This window comes from Convolutriloba macropyga, chromosome 7 (assembly GCF_964194025.1).
Source record: "Convolutriloba macropyga chromosome 7, txConMacr16.3, whole genome shotgun sequence".
Lineage (NCBI taxonomy): Eukaryota > Metazoa > Xenacoelomorpha > Acoela > Convolutidae > Convolutriloba > Convolutriloba macropyga.
The window spans coordinates 35,269,381-35,287,538 of NC_134474.1; the positions used below are offsets into that span (position 1 = coordinate 35,269,381).

The 18,158-nt window shown below is 32.3% G+C and overlaps 1 protein-coding gene across 2 annotated transcripts in view; it reads right to left on the minus strand.

Annotated features, from left to right (window-relative positions):
• LOC142342815 (FRAS1-related extracellular matrix protein 3-like) overlaps window positions 1–18,158 on the minus strand; it is a 190,417-nt gene that overhangs the window by 123,506 nt on the left and 48,753 nt on the right. Inside the window, exons 7-8 of one of the 2 annotated variants that reach the window (XM_075394404.1) lie at window positions 6,286–6,435; window positions 5,293–5,418 (exon numbers count right to left, since the gene is read on the minus strand). In XM_075394404.1, coding sequence (XP_075250519.1) covers window positions 5,293–5,418; window positions 6,286–6,435 — 276 coding nt within the window. The remainder of the gene's footprint in view (window positions 1–5,292; window positions 5,419–6,285; window positions 6,436–18,158) is intronic. The other variant, XM_075394405.1, reaches the window with a different exon arrangement.

The following is an 18,158-nucleotide window of genomic DNA, read 5'->3' on the forward strand; positions in this document are numbered from 1 at the left end:
TGGGACAATGTGGTATATTTTATTCTTTGAGAAGCCACAGCGTAATAAAAATCAGGGGAAACGCCCATACTGTCCATATATCTTAAATTTGTTCACTGAGGGATCAAAAACAAACAAAACCGTTTCATGTAAAATACATATCAAACAATCTTAACAATCTTTAACTACTACATTGGATGTCAAAACTCAATTTAGTATCTTCTATGAATTTCACTTTCAAGTCAACTGCTAGGTACTGATACTTTTTGAGCTTTAGTCTCTTTAAATTGCCTTTATGCCCTCAGAAAGATTGCGATAATGGTTTCTTTGAATTCTGCTAATTTTCTTTTTCATTTCATTCTTAAAGAATAATATTGATAATAATAAAAATAATAATAATAATAATAATAATAATAATAATAATAAAAATAATAATAATAATAATAATAGTAATTATAATAATAATAATGATAATAATAATAATAAACATAGCTGCAAATTGTCAGAAAATAGCCGCAATAGCTGCATAGATCTGTAGTCTCAAAAAGAAGGTAAACTTATTCTTTTCATTAGGGGCTGAGATGTTATATTTTGATTGAGAATCTGTATAACATACTGCTGTTTCCATTAGCTGCTCTTAAATAACCTTCAATTAGAGTGACAAGCACTCATTTGGCCTTATCTCTTTGAATTAAAGCAAAGAAAAGTCAATTTCAGAGTAAGGAAGACATTTTTAAGAGAGAAGTCAAGTGTGAGCAAAAATTTAATCAAGCGAAAGAACAAAAAACTAGCTCCACTAAGAGTGAAAAATTACGTCACGCACGCAATTCAGTTGAAATTGCATGAACGAATGAACAAAAAGGAGATTTGAAGTGATTGTGACGTCATATGGTCGTAACAAAAATCGCGACGACGAAATAAATAAAAAAAACAAGAGAAGGCCAATAATAGCCTCAGCTATCGCTTCGCGGCTATTAATATTAATAATAAAAATAAAAATAATAATAATAATAATAATAATAATAATAATAATAATAATAAAAATAATAATAATAATAATAATAATAATAATAATAATAATAATAATTTTAATAATTGTGGTTCCTGCATAATCGCAGCGGAACAGCATTAAGCCACAGTGGCCTGTTATCAGCTGTCCTTTTTTTATTATTCCCCACATTTCAGACTGATCTTTTTATGAGCAGAATTGCTCTTTTTTGGTGACTATAGCTAGCCACTTTTTTTTGCGTCCGAAACTTTCACGTGGTATCATCATTGCAGCCAACATTGGTCACGCTATGGACAAATACTATGTATAATGCTCAAACTGTTAAATTTTATCAAAAAATTGTTGCGTAGAACAAAGTGCAGTAGACCAAATCGAAAAATGCGGACAGTGGAGCTTCGAACTTCGAAAAAAGTCTACTCATTCAAAAAAAAATTTAGTTTTCGTATTAGATCCATGGAAAATTTTCTAATTTTGAGGAAAGCTAATTATCGTTCCTTCTTCCGTACATGGACTACTTGGTTGCGTAAACACTACTTGGCTCAAAAAACTTGAAGAGTTAATTAGATAAACAAAATCTTATCTACTTCTAATAAAATTTGACACGCAAAATTGAATTGGTTATTCTGTGGAACAAGTGTTTTTAAAACTTTGCATTTATTACGAATACGTTAAACAGTTGCTTCCTATGGTCAACAAGAAAATCAAAACCATTTCAGTGTTTTCAGAAAGTATTTAAACGCAGCAAAAAGTTCTTCAAAATCTCTTAGAAAATTTTCAATTAGATGGCTTTAAGTATTGGGGTTACAGTTTTGGTCTTGTCATTGAAAACTAACAAGGCAGCTCAGTAATGTGCGATCGCACATAAGATTCCGACCCCGCTCATACACAATTTTGGCATAATTGTCTACCAAATGAGGAACAGATGGAAAACACAAAAAATTCAAGTATTTTTCAAAAAAAAAACTGGTGTATGAACGAAAAGATAGCCTCCAAAGCAAATAACTCAGTGGAATAAAAAATGATGCGTTAGATTGATGAAATATGCCGATATTAAGAAAGCGAGCAAAGACGAACGGCAAAGTCAAACAACAACAACAACAAACATTAATTACATCAAAAAACTTATGTCCGTTTTAAAAAAAAACTTAATAACAAAGTCAAAATAGCGTCAGATAAAACTCAAAATAAACAAAATAACTTGTAATCAAACAGAAAAAAATGGTTATTTTGCAGTTCATAATAATACTTGGTAAAAATTAGACAAAAAAGAACAGAAACTTTAAAGCTAGAAAATTCGCTGATTTTTTTTAGAAAAAACAATTAATTCCAAAGTAATGAAAACCATTAGGAATCAACAAAAATATCCCATAGAATTACAATTACGATTTTTTCTATAGAAGGAAATGAAGAATTCTTGGTATTCAATTTTTTATGCAGTTACAAAAAGAACAACAAATAGACAATAAACTAAAAATCAATTAAAACTTGCCAGAAAATGCTTTGGAAGCCGTTAAAGCCATACTTTGGCCCCCAAAATGTGTTCAATTGCACCTTCGTCGAACACCAAAAATGTATTATGTGGCCACTCGTTAATGAAAACAGCAACAATTAGACAAAAAAATGCAAAATTATCTAATACTTGTTTTTTTTTCGAAAAAAATTTATTTCCAAAGACATAAAAGCAATTATTTAGAATATGAAAGATTTGAATAGGTTCGTCCATTCTTCCACAGAAAGCCCTTGAAAGCTGCATTTATCCAGAATATGTCTTATGTCTACAAAAAGAACGTCAAAAATGACAAAAATCAAAAATTCATTAATTTTTTTTTGTGAAAAACCCCTGTGGAAGCCAGCAAAGTCATAACGAATTCTGTTAAAACATTAGATTTTGTGACTCCAAACCCTTTTGACACCTTACCTTGAATTGTATTATGCGGCCTCTCATTATTGAAACTAGTTAACAATTAGACCAAAAAAGAAAAAACCAAGATCATGTTATAATTGTTTTTATCGAAAAAAGTTTATTTCCAAAGACATGAAATCCAATAACTACAAAATGAAAAAATTGAATAGGTTCGTTTTTTCTTCGAGAAGAAGCCCTCCAGATCTGCAATTTTCCATAACAAGTCTTACGTCTACAAAAAGAACGTCAAATATGACAAATATCAAAAATTAATTGTTTTTTTTTGTGAAAAACCCGTGTCGAAGCCAGTAAAGTCATAACGAATTCTTTAAAAACATTAGATTTTGTGACACCAATCTCTTTTGACACCTTCTCTTGTCAAAAAAATGTCATCTTTAACCTTTAATTAATGAGACCAGGTAACAAACAGACCATAAATGGAATAAAACTGCGAAGTTGAAATGTTTTTTTTTCATTTTGGAAAACAATTGTTTTCAAAGTCATGGAAGCCATTATCTATCTTCTAACATCAGAACATAGGCTCATCTACTCTTCCATGAAAAGCCTACAGGAAATTTAATACGACTAAAACGACAAAGTAAAAACGACAGTTAAAGACAAAATTAAAAAATTCAATTAAATTCTTCGAAAAACTTCTGTCGAAGCGGTAAAAAACCATAGTCTATATCTTTAAGGCAGTCTATATCTTTGAACGCAAAAAAGGTGAAATAAGAACTGACAATAACGTGATAATTTGACAAAACTTTAAAACATGAAAAATGGGCAAATACCTAAAAATTAAAAAAAATGTGAAATCTAGTAGTATCAAAGCCAGAACACCATAACATGAGGCGTAAAACCACAATAAAGACTAAATGTGAATTCAGCAGAAAGAAGGAGCACTCTTTGATTGCTGACACTAAGCTGAAAGTTGACCAAATTAAGAGAAAAATGGAGGCAAAGTTCAATAAGCCATTTTTTATTTAAAAATCAAGTACTTTAAAAGTCAAACCGACCATGAGCTTTCGAGCAATCAACTAGATAAATTGATTTCGAGTTAATTGGGAAGCCAATAGGACTTACCACTAGTGAGCGTTGATTTGAAAGGTTCTGTTATTTAATTAATATAAAAAAGATCGATTTTTTTTTTTTAAAACCGAATGACGACAATCTGAATTATTTTTGGATTGTAGCGGTCCAAGATTGGTATATAACTGGTCCTGCTAAAGCTAATTCTTCATTTTTGGAATGTCATTGATATAGATATGTTGTTAGTTAAAAATCAAAAATAAATGCTGCGTTTTTGATAATCAAAGATTAAAGATAGCAAAAAAACGGCAACATTTTATTTACAAAGCACTCTTAACGGAAGTTGAAGTAGAATTAGCCCCCTTTTCAGTCTACAAAGATTGTGTTAGTGGTGTTTGGGTGTGCACTTCCTGCAAATTTAATCAGAGTGGACTAAAGAAACTTATTTCGTGCTGTTTTTGATGAAAAAATCTGAATTTTGTGAAATATTTAGCCGGAATTTGTGACCTAAAAAATTCAATGAATATAGCCGACAAAATTTTTTGTCTTTATGCGTAAAATCAACAACCTTTTCTTGAAAAATTTTACTAAATTTTTTCAAAATTGGCGAAACTTTAGTCAAAAATTCTGAAAAAAGGTGAATGAAATCAACAGAATTCACTCTATTTTCTCGAAAGTTTAAACCTCGATATCTCCCTGTCAAAAGCGAAAATCAAAAAAATCTGTTTAATTCCATATTCTACGCTGGACAAGCTTTCCAATGATACCAGTCTCAACTCTCTACGATGAATATATCGATCGGCCAAAATTGACTGAACAAAAAAAACCCATATGAGTATATAGTTCCTCCCCCCTCAAGAGGCGTCGGAACAATTAAAAAGTATGCCATTCTTACATTTGTATTGTCTAACGTGTCACAGGACGATTTCAAGAACCTAAGTGCAAAAATTTATTTGAGTTTGAAGTCTAAGATGTTAGTTGGTGCTAAATGATGACGCTAAATAAATTAAGTCACTCAGTAAGACATCACTTTTATAACAAACGACGTGCAAAACTTTGTTCACACTTGTCAACTGAACCACACTGTAAGTGTAACCGATTGATACACTACAGGGTGTCACAAAATTACCAAACAATTGATTTAGTTATTAAGTATTTCTCATATAGGTATCTAAGTATAAGCTTGATTCTGCTGAAGGTTGGAGTGAAGTAAACCTAACTATGAGGTCACAGAATTGAGCTGTTGGTGAGTTTTATGACACCATGAAAATCACAGACACTCTTCAATTACTCTGTGCATTGTGCCTTTTGCTACGATCCCCATTAAATGTTATCCGACTGTGCTAAAATGAGCCCGTATTTATCAGAATACCTGACGCTTGATCCGGGCGTTCCAAGAACACCCCTTCCGAATTCCACCAGGAATCGAGGGAATTTGGTTGCCAGACGTTGACAAAATCCGTTGCTGGCTGAGCATTTCTCCCTTCCACGAAAACATCTACAAGCCGCAATTTGAGCAGTGTTTTAAATTACATAAATGTGAAAGACAACATTTAGATTGTGAAAGCTAGCTCTGAGTTGCATAGTTTTTTCAAAATAACCTATAATTGCTCAAAACATCATCCAACTCCGCTTAGTTTAGATTTTATTTGAGGTTTGGTTGCTCATTTCTGCAGCTTTGCATTGACTTCCGCACTTTTTCAAAAATTGAGTAAACCTTTCAAGCGTTTTAATCACGTTTGCTGAGATTTCATTTGATTGACCAGTTATTGCCTTCGCGCTATCTTATCACGTGCTTAATGTGATCACGTGTCTCGTCGCAATTTACGACGTCCAAATGGCCAAAACGGAAGAAAGGTTAGCATTGAACAACATTTAATTCACAACATGAAATGATAAAACATAGAGGTGTGAACAAAAATGGATGAGATTAAAATCAGACGTTTTTCACGCCTGTCTGAATGATTTAGCATAGCGGAGCGCAACAAATGAATGTTGTCAGTTCAATTTAACTAAAAACTGATTTCAAGTATCATCATGTTTAAGGAAATTTCCCCTGAATTTGGGAGCAAATTAAGGAATTTTAGCATTACATAACTGAATTGAAAACAAGAGCTGGAACAAACAACTTTACTCCGCCCAAAATAGAAATGTAATTTTGCAATTTAATTGACTCGGCATAGATAAATGGGGAGCTAAATTTCTTTCTTTCACCCGGTTATTTTGATAGAAATGGAATCCAATACTTCCTTGAAAGCAACAGGAAACTGTAAATTGAGAATAGCGTTTCTTAAGACGATCCAATTAGCGCTAATTGAATAAAAACTTAAATAGCAATTTAAAATGGAATTCAAATTGGACTTACCCACATATATAGTAGTGTTTGGGTTCCCGCGTCGCAGCAGAATGAGGGTTATGTTTCCTTGGGTCTCATTTACCGCATATCTCTTTTTATCGAAAGAAACATATGACCAGGCAAGGAAGTGAGTGAACACTCCGGGTGCCTTGTTGCCACCTAAACAAGCAAGTTCACCTCAACATTTAAGTGTGGGTGTGCGAACATTTGACAGTTGCTCAAATTTGATTAATCTGTAATGGGTTCTTAAAAAGTCACACGATTTTTTCGAGCATCAAATAAGCGCTGACTTGTTAAAAGTAAATATTGAGCTGGACATTTAATAAAGCGCAATTTAAAGAGGTAAAGGCCTAAGCTCAATTTGAATTTTTTGAACTAGAAGTATGATTGATTAAATTATGCCTGATCAGTTCAATGTAAAAAAAATAAAAATTGTCTCAACTTATTACGAAGCACTGCACTGTTTTTTAACAAAACCAAGAAATTGGATTCTATTGGTGCTCTGTCTTTTTTCGTAAGTGAAGATATCTTATTGCATTATGATAATTTTTATGGTCAAGTAGTTTTAAGGCGTTCTCTTCTTCAAACGTTTTTAAAAGTAGACAAGGAGGCTCGGTAATGTGCATTCGCTCAATGTTCCTACTCGCTCATCCACATCAATTTAATTGTCTACCAAATGAGAAGGAAAGGTTTCAAATATACACATACTGCAGGATTGGAGCATTAATGCAGCATTGGAGAGCCAATGATACCTGCAGCATTGGAGAGCCAAACGCAGCATTGGAGAGCCAATGATACCTGCCATTAAAAAAGACTGCTAGACAAAACAAAAAAAAACGCAAACTACGGTCAACAAAAATAACTAAAGAAGTCAAAATAGCATTATAGAAAACCTAAACTAAACAACTCAACTTGTACTTCATTTCAAGGCAGATGGGAGCTGTCCGTCAGAGCAATTAAAAACAGACATTAGTAAAAAAAAAAGAAACTAATAAACGCCACCACGGAGGGGGGATTGAGAACTGCCATTGAAAACAAAAAAATAAATTGACAAAAGCTAACGTCAATAACGACCAAAAAACAATATCTATTTTCTATAAACGCTGCTGACAAATTCAAAATGACAGCAAATATAGCATCAGATAAACATGAAAAGAACCTTAGACAAAAATTGTGTACATCTCCAGAAAACACATGGGACCGGTCCTTAGCGATACTAGGTAGTTCGACAAAAAAAAACGAAAAAGGCAAAATCTTAAAATATGTTCATGTTTTTGAAAACATTTCATTTGAAAGTCAACGGAACCAAAAGCTATCAACTTAAAATCTTAGATAGATTCATTTATACCACCATTAGAAGCCAATGAAACCCGTCGTAATCCAGAATATGTCAAACAATCACAAATCAATTTTTTAGGTAAACTACAGGAGAAAACGGTGCCGTTGCCCTTAAAATCATTATCCAATCACTATGTCCCCCTAAATGGCCATCTTTTTAATCTTCAAAACCAATGGGAACCATCAATATTGTACTGATAGTATTGTACAATATTGTACTATGTTACGAAAACAAAAGTGGTGAAATATCCAGAAAAATTATCATTTTTTATGAAAACTCGAAGTATCAAAGCCACAAAAACCGTTGAACAAAATTAAGAATCAACTAGAACAAATTTGAAAAATATATCACTAGAAAATACACGTCCCAGGTTTTTTGGGATTATGCTACAAATTGACAGAAACAAGACAGAAAAAGAATATAACATTCATAAATTCCCTGATTTTTTTTAAATAAGTATTTCCAAAAGTAAGAACAACCATAAATATCAACTACACTTAATCAGATCAATTATTTTCATAGTTTTATTTGAAACCAGTAGTACCACTCATTAGTGGAGATTAAGTCTAAAGACTAAAAATAAACTACGATTACAGGAAGACCTCAAAAATCCACAAGCAATCTTAAGAAACCACATTTGTGAAGTCGTCAAAACTAAAAAACCTAAATTGAAAAGACAATAGTTTCTATTGGACCAGTTTCAACATCAATTGAAAATTTATTTTAGAAGAACTATGTACAAAAGGCAACAACAATTAACGACAAGCGATGACCAGTATCAATAATTCTTAAGAAATTAATGAAAATCATCATTTATGCCACAGCCACAAAAACCATCACCTGAAGCTTAAAGAAAAGAAGGATTAATTTTTGCTTCTCCAAAAAGAGGATGTGACATGTAACAAATAAGATTAAATAACAAGTAGTCAAAAAGAACAACAAAAAGGGGGCACATCTCAAAAAAAAATCAAATTAAAAAAATACTTTGTATATCAACGTCATTGATACCATTAGCTATCATTGTTATCAATAGCTGAAATAATTAAATAAGTTATTTTTGTCTCCAGGGGCAAACATGGAGAATTGTTATCATTTAGTTTCGATAACACCGCAAAAAGATTGACAAGTACAGGCAAAATAAAAAAAAATCAGTTCTGTTTCGCAACATAACGGTTTCTAAGTTGGTAAAATCACACGGCATTCACTTAAAAAATCCTTCAATAAATTGGTTTTTCGCTTTAAAGCCAATGGGATCTACTTCCAAGGCGATAATGCGACATACAAAAAAAACAACTTCAAAAATGGTCAAACGTCCAAAATTTAAAAGTTTTTTGAGAAAAATTGTGGTATCGAATCTGCAAACTCATTAATATTAAATTTAAAATCGCTAAAAAAATCAAATTTTCAGTCTCCTAAAATAAGATGAAAACTGCCTTTTTCGAGAAACAGGAGCAAGTTCACCAAATTTAGATTAAATGGGCAAAGATAAAAGATAAATGAGATTTTCCTAAAAGATGAATATTGAAGACATAAGAGCTATCAATTGAAGGCATAATATATCTTTACTTAGACTGTAAAATTTGGCAAAACGCAAGAATTAAATTGAAATTCACAAAATCTTGTGGAACTCAAAAAGATCAATAAATTTTCTTTGTATACATAATATATAATCACCGGCCTCCTTTTCACATAAAAACGAGTTGTAAAAAACTACTTTTGATTGAAAGCCTTCCTGGTCTATAATAAACGTTGATAAAAATTATTAAAACCGTTTTCAAGAAAGACAGCACCCCAATAGAATCATAACAACTTTTGATACCCCAAAAAAACCTTTTATGATCTTGGGGCATCTTTTTCACACAAAAATGAGCTGTCAAAAATAGACTTCTGACAGAAATTTTTCTGGTCTGTAATAAAATTTTTTTAAAAAAAATCAGTAAGTTTTTGAGAAAGACATCACCTCAATAGACTCGTAAAAAATTTTGTTTCCCCCGAAAAAAACCATTAGACCTAATTAACAGGTATTTTTCAAATTGTTTCCAAAATAGATAGTTTGGCAATAACTTTTTCAACATATCAATAAAAAATAAATGCGTTTTAGATAATGATTGTTTAAAGTTGGAGAGCAACTGGCAAATTTTTTATTTTTCCAGAACACTCATTCGAAGTCAAAGTAAAACTAACTCTCTTTTGAGTTTATTCAAAAACTGTCAGCAGTTTTCAGGTCTTTACAGCAAGTAAGTTTGAAAAAAATGACCTAAAGAAACATAACTGATGATCTCATTAATGAAAAGTGTGGTCGGAATTTTAGAAAATTCAGCCTTTTTCGAGCGCAAAATGTCGTATCAAAAAAGTTAGCATCTATTTTCTTCGTTAATAGACAACAACAAAAACAATTCTTGTTTCTAACAAACATTACAAGTTCTAGTACAATTGGCAAGAAATAGAGCAGAAATCGTGAACAAAAACAACGGATAACATTCAAATTTTCACAACCTCCTGCCTGGAAAAAATGAATTAAAAAAATCATTTTAATTCTGTTTTCTACGCTCTGCGCGCTTTGTAATGATACCACTCACAGTTCTCTACAATCAATACATTAATGGGCCAAAATTGACTGAAAAACAATAAAATTAGTTGAGCATGTGGCTCCTCCTCCACTGAGATGGGTCGGAGCAAAAAAAACTTAGGGTTTTTATTTGAAGCTTCTGACAGTGCATGGCATTTGGATTTTATTCAAGTCCTGTTAATGCGTTCTATTATGATGGCTTATTGCCATTGTAAGAATCTCTCAATGGACCACTATTAGTTTTTTGATGACTTGGACACAAACTGGACTGACTGAAATACAAAACTACAATTTTTTTACCTCTGCCCGTATATATATTTTTTTAAATTTGATTCCAAAAAACTGACAGTGGAAATTTTGAGTTAGCACACATTTGTTGTTCTTCGTGTTATTTTGTTCCTTTGTTGACTTTTTAAGATTGTATTCATAGGACTTAAAATTGTGGCGATATGTTGTATTACAAGTTTCATTATGTTTTTGAGTGTTTTATTGGATGAGACGTTTTTTGCATTTCAAAATAATATTGAAAGTTTTGTTTGTCCTCATTTTTTATCCTTATAGTTATTGGATCTCTAATGGCTTTTATGACCGCGGAAACCATAAGAGGAAAAATTTAACTCCTTTCGTGGATTATAGGCACAAAACAACCATATGATTACCTTCTGAAGATCAAAGAACTTATAGATTTACGCAAAGTTATGTCAAACAGAGATTTAGTTTTTCGAAACCCTAAACAACACCCGCACAAAAATCTTGCATTTTGACCTCAAAGGCAATACCCATTAACTAAAACACAGTTTCTTTTCTAAAGCTGAGGAATATTCCCAAGATTTCATCAAATCGAATCCATTACTAACTACAACAATTTTTGAACTGTACAGCAAAATTTCACTGACCTTTTCTTTAAATGTTCTAAACTTGCAGTAACCTATGTTATGGAAGCTTATCATTGAGCGACTGTAGGTTTGCTTAAAAGGATACTCTGAACTTCTAAATTTATAAACTTTCTAACTGCATCAATATTTTATTTAAAGTTATGTGTCATTAAAAAGGTGAATTTTAGAGACTATTGTAACAACTGTGATCAACTGTGGTTGTCATTTCTTCTTTCGACTCAATGCTTTGGGTTGCAATTGTCCTGCTGTTTGCTTTTGAAGCTAAATTTAGATAAACAATGTTTGCTGAAGTGAGCATGGTTGAGCTTGTAGATATTATTCCTTAATACGTTGACATCCTCGAAGTTTTCGATAAACATATACTCGAGAACTCTTCAGAAACGTCTGCAATCAAGTGTCTGAAAAAGCTTTTAAAGATTATCCAAGTTTTTGAGCAAAGCTTATCCGATAAAGGATCAAAGAAGGCGAACAATAATGACAGATATAACTGTACCGACAAAATCTGCTGAAAATAATGTAGTCATTAATTATTAAAGCAAGATATTTAGAAATAGCATTCCGCAAAATTACTATTAATTGCATCACTTTTAATTTCATGAACTAATATAACTGAATACTGAAAAGTTCAGGTGGAGAAAAGAGTCGCAATTAAGAAATACGTAAAAAACAGCTATCTTAATCTCCAGAACATACAGCTGAAACGAGCATACATCAGACCTGCGCAAACTCAAATTTAAACTACAATATTGTAAAAAAAAGAAATTCAGTAAATAAAAAGCAGTTGAAATACTTGAAGCTTTTGAAAATGCACCTGAAATACTTTTTGGATAGAACGGATAACGAACAGTTTTCATTACATTCAAATTACATTTCTTCCAATATTGTTGAGTCATCAGCAGCTCTGCTACCTTCTTAGTTCAACAATTAAAATTTTCAAACTCTGTTGGACCAAAAAATGAGTTTTCCAAAATCAATCGCAAAATATGCAGTCGTTGAAGTCGATGAATTTTTAGTTGGCTTTGGTAACATTGGTTTTCTTCTGACCAGAGAGCATAACAATGACAGCAGAGTTACCTAGAAATAATAAAGTAAACAACGTTTCATTCTATGAAAGCTTGGAAAAACATTATCGAAATTAAAGAAATAAGTTTTGTCAGTTTTCATGACAAAAAATTTTGAAAGCAAAATTTCTTTTATGAACTGAGGAGTTTCAAAAGCAGTGAGGTACAGTTTTCCCGAGTGCAGCTTATTAGAAATTTGAGGTCTTGGGTTTTTTGTAGACCAAATCTCATATTACAAAACGGTCACCCCCAAATTTTTTGTCGGAAGAAAATATCGATTTACCTTTAAAAAGTCAAAAAGTCCTTCATTTGTTATGTTTTTAAATAACTAAAATATTGACTTGTAGGATCTTGTAAAAAATTTCTGATTTGTGGGAAATATCAGCTTAATTTTACGGTCATCAAATTGTTTCTATTTTATTTCTCTATTATGTGGCATTAGTCATATATTCGCGTGATTGCAATAAAATTTGTTCTAATAACTTTAGAAAAGAGCCATATTAGAACCAAAAAATCGAAGGTTAAACTGCAAAGGTTGCAAAAATTGAGTCCGACCCATGGCGTTATTCTGAAAACGGATTATATTGAGAAAGTTTGTCGAAAGTTTCAAAAACGTTAACACAATGTGAAAATTTATAAATTTAAAATACCTGCATTCGGGATATGGTCAATTTGCAGACCACAGTGCCAATGTTTTGTTGCAATTTCATGGCTATTTTCTTACAAACGAAATGAGATTTGTATTTGAAATGATGTACAGGACAGAGTAGCGTCTGTCTCTGATTGGCTGATTTGGGTCACAAATAAAAAAAGTGGTCGGCAACCACTTTAAACTTTTAAGTATTGAAGGTTCATGTCCTCTATTTTCTGCTCATTTGTCTTCACTTGGCCGCCTGGTTTGAAGTCAAAAACATTTATTAGAAAACTAGTCTCCCAAAAGCTAAACAAGTATAGTTAGTGCTTTGTAGATTTTCGTCAAATAACCAAAAATTGAAAATCTAAATTATTTGAGCATTCTTTTTGCATCCTTTTTAAACTTCAGGGAGGGGAGTCACAGCCGCGTCACAAACCTATCGTATAGTAAACGAAAAACTTTGAAAGCACAACTAAACGTTTAAAACCAGGTATATCATCAAGTTCAAATCGTCCAGTCGAATATCGCAGTTTTGGAGTTCTCTTTGTTTCGAGTTTAATGAAAAAAGAAAAGGCTTGTTATTTAACAAATTTTCGGGTTGAAAGACTTGAAAATATTGGAGTAAATGAAACAATTTATCTAATCTAAAAATAAAACTTTTTTGTTGCTCCCCGCCACTATTAATTTACCTCGTTTTTTTGTTGGAAAACCCACTTAGATGCCATTGAGCAGAACAATTTCCATTCACCTCATACATTCCTTAAATTTCTAAACTACTAGAAACAGTGAACCATAATAACAGCAGAAAAAATGTAGAACAGATTTATTTAATGCAAAATCATGATAAATGATACAAAAAATAGCGATAAGTTTAAGTTTGAAATGCATTATGTAAATCTGTATTCAAACATCAACGTAGTATGGCTAATAAAAATTTTATAAACAGTCTTGCATTTGATATGATTTATTACTAAAGAAGAATTCACAATAGTTTCAGGTTGACATTAATTTAAAACCGTTATATCTTTATACCACTGAAACACAAAATCGTCGCTTTAATATCAATCACAGTCACTGAAAAGCCTAGGACCTGGAACTAATAAGTACTGTTGACTTCACTAAAAATCATTCTGTTATTGCCAAACAAAGTAGAAGACGAGACATAAATTACATATTACATGATTTCTTCTAAGAACCCAAACTCTCTGTTAAGTTGAAACATCGCTAAGAAGCTATTAAACTGACTTCAGTTGTTTTAAATTGATTAGAAAGGATAATCTAAACCAATTGGTCTCTTCTTAGCTTGTGCATCAAAAATTACTACATCACCCAGTTTCTTACACGACTTGAAGAAACTAAGTCGTTTAAAGTGTTAATCAAAAATTTTTTTCTGATACTGATTATATGGCCAATGTTAAGTTATTAATATTTCTCATAAATAATCACCTTTAATTTGGATTGCATTTGAAAAAACGCCATCTTTTTACTTATAATAATTTTGAAAAGCGCTGCTGATAAATAGTTACCAATCTGAAAACACAAAATTTTCAGCGAACATCAGAAAAACGATAAAAACTTGCAACAGTAATTGAAACCAACAATAAATTTTGGAGAGCTCACTATTGTTCTTCTCCAATAGCCTAATCAGTTTGTCAAAAACAAAATTGATTGAACAAAGAAAATCTGACTCATGTAAAGCCCCTAACTTCAATTTTTATTAAAAAGAAAGTTAACATTTAAGTTAAAAATTAGCTGTCAATTGCACCAATTACCCAGACCTGGGCGTCATAGCAATTCAGTTCCGAATCATTGGAAATAAATTTTAAACAGTGCTGAATCATTGTAAGACAATCGTAAGGTGCTTTATTACTCTGCAGTGAACGCACAGAATGGCCTCAATCTGAACTAATGAGCAGGGTTGGAGACCGAATTGATATGCACTGAACAGTCTGAGGCTTCCATCCATTTTTTTCAGTGTATCGACAGTGTGAAAATGGGCCGTTTCAAAATTTTCGAATATCTTACATGTTTGAAAAATCCATGGAGCTTTTTTGCTGAAATTGCATGAAAACGCCAAAGGGAGCTCAAATAAGCTACATAATAAGTTACTGAGAGCAATAGAATAGTTATCCTATCCCGCACGCGTCCCAACTCAACTCCACCCTACCGCCACCACAACTACTGCATTTGTGTTAATGGGTTTTTTTCATTATAGCCCCCCCCCCCCCCCCCTCCGACCAATTGTCCCCCTCTTCTCCCTCCAACTGTTAAACCCTGTAATTAATCAGAAAGACTTGAATCAGTGAGTGTCGTTACAAGTATAAACGCTAAAAAGTATAAACGCTGCCCATAGACGGAAATGATCAAAGAAATGGGCATTCCAAAAAACATGCTGAAGTTTATAATGATTCGGGGCTGATTTACACTGACAAATAGATCCGGGAATGTTATTTCAGCGTTAGAAATTGCAATATTGCTGAGAAACTATCTGTTCCAGGGTACATTTCACAATAAAAATAAATTAAAAAACTGCTGTAAGTTTCGAATTTATTTTGGTCAAGGTTCAAATTATAGAAATTTAATCATTTTAGCATGTTAGCGTCTTTTTGCATTATTCAAAAAACTCCAGAGAGTCACAAGTATCATTTTTAGCACAAAATAATTGTATAAAATAATTAACGTTGAAAACCTTTATCAAATCGTCCATTTGAATATCACAAAAGCACAAAAATTTCGTAATGATTTAAATCGAAAACAAGGAAATGGATTCTATCGACCGTCTTCCCGCTAAAATGTCCAATTTATAATTTTTTTGATCTCGTTACTTGTAACTTCCTTGTTTTTATTGTTGATTTCTGTTGGAATAACTCACCTAGATGCCGCTAAGTTCTTCGATAACACTTTTCATTTATTTTTTACTCAGAGAAGCTGCTGAATTTCTTTATTTAGAGCAGACACTGATGAGGAAAGAAAATTTGATGCTTCAGAACCAGTGATCCATAATAACAAAAAAAACGTCGAATTGAATATTTTAATGCAAATTCCTCTGAAACAATCAGAAAAAAAGTTAGCTGCAAATTTAAGCTCTGATGCATTATGGAAAGCCCTAATCACACATCGACTTTGTGTGGAACAGTAAAAACTGCAAACTGTGTGCCATTTGATATAGTTTGATACTAAAATGGCAAGGATGTGAATTAAACTAGTAATTTTAATATTCACAAAAAGCTGTTCTGTTACTGCCAAACAAGTTACATGACAGATTGTTTAGCGAACTCATTCCTAATTTTGAAACAGTGCTATAAAGCAATCGGATTGACAATTTTTGGATATATGTTCTTTTCATAAACCATATCGAAATGAAGTTTATTTGCCATATTGATCATTAGCCGTTAGCGTCTCAAGCAGTTTTTTCCACGAATTTAATAAACTGTCGTTTAAAATGTTTGGATTATGGTCAGCAAATGCTTTTGTTCTTCTCCGATAATGTAATCAATTGATCAAAATTGATTGAACAATAAAAATCCGAGTTGTGTACAGCTCCTGACTTTCATTTTTAAATGAACAGATAAATTTATGTTGAATTTTTGCTGTCAATAGCACTAATAATGTTATTTACGTGTTAAAGATAATCGTATCGCTGAAAAATATCTTTGCTACGGTACATTTCCCTTTAATAATAAATTCTAAAACTGCTGTTCTAAAATTTACAACCTTTCTAATAAATTGGAAGGACGATTGTGTTAAAAAGTTATAGGCCAAGCATTCGCATGGCCAACTCCAATTTTTTCCTTTTAAAGATATTCAGGTAATGTTAAAGTTTGATATATTGGTTATTATTAGTTACCACCCTTTCAGTCAGAAAGTGGGATTTGCAATTAATGAAAAAAGCCGCGAGCAGTTCAAAGTACCGATTTTTAATAATTATATACTAGGTAGCAAACTAGGTTTCGCTCATAAATGGATAATTATCAGAATAAACCTTGAATATCAAATTCTCCCTTACGGCAACATGGCGCTAGAACGATGATATGAGCACTTCAGCCATCATAGAAAGATAGAGCGCATTAATATGGCGAAGTCTACCCATTTTTGAGATCTATCCACTTAGTTTTTTGAGATCCAATGGCAAAACACGGTCACTGTAGCGATAGTGTTCCTGCTATCTAATAATAACGATCTTACTTTATCTAGATAAAGAAAAATTCACTTAAAACTCACCAAATTTATTTTTAAAACTGTTTCAAACTGATAGCTGTCTTCATCTCGCTATCAACTTCTTATCCGGGGATATTTTCTTGAAAGTGCTCACGGTTCTTCGTGCAACGCATGCGAAAAAAATATATTTCAGGCGGGATGTAATTTTTTACGTGAAAGCTGAAAGGCTTTTAACTGACTACAGGTATTAAAGCATCATTTATTACAGCAGCATCTCTCCTAAATTTTGACAGTAATCTGAAATTTGCCCGGATGGATTTGCCCAAATTCCATTTCCCAATCTCCCGCTAAGCGCGGGTCTTCTTATCCCAAACTTTAGAAGACATTAGCTCCAAATTACCTGCCCTGCCCTTTAAGGATTTGGTCACGTGGCTTATGGGTAAAATAATATGGATTTTTAGATTAGACTTTGCAGCATCCAGATGATTCAAATATAATTTAATACAGACGAATTTGTAGATTTATGAAAAGTATAACGCAAATACCGGCAAGTTTTGATGGCTAGTTAGCAAATAAAATTTTATTGGGATCTTTTCTGTCCACCCACCCCCAGTACGTTATGCACCCCCAGTTACAGAGCACGTGCCATTACATAGTAAATCGTCATGTAGAAATATTTGATCCTTTGATTAAATCTGTTCTTATTTTAAAAAATTGTGCTCAAAATATTTCAGAACATATCAAATAAAATGAGCACTGTTCTTTTTAAATTCTAGCTAAATTTCCAAAGTTTTCTGGAGTGAATTACTTGATGAAGAAAATTAAGAAAACAGAATTTTTAATTGATAATGAGGCATCGAGTCATTTTTCCGAACTGAAGACTTAACAGACAGACTGCAATTTTTATCTTATTTTTTTTGGTTTAAAAAATAACGCATGGAAGAGGTTTTGAAAAACCAAAATGTTCCGTGCAGCCCAAAATGAAAATGCGTACCGCATAAATCAGTCAACAGTCCAAAACGGGCCGGTATTTAATTTTAACATTCCAACGCAGAGCCGGTACCAAATTGCAAAGGCACAAGTTGCCCTCAGTTGTAAATAATATCAGCACCCTATCTTAATATATGGGAATATTGCACACTGAGGATTTTACTGCCATTCAATTCTTGTCATTTTTTTAACGAGCATTTGAAGCAATTAGTTAACTAACATTTACAGTCCTTGA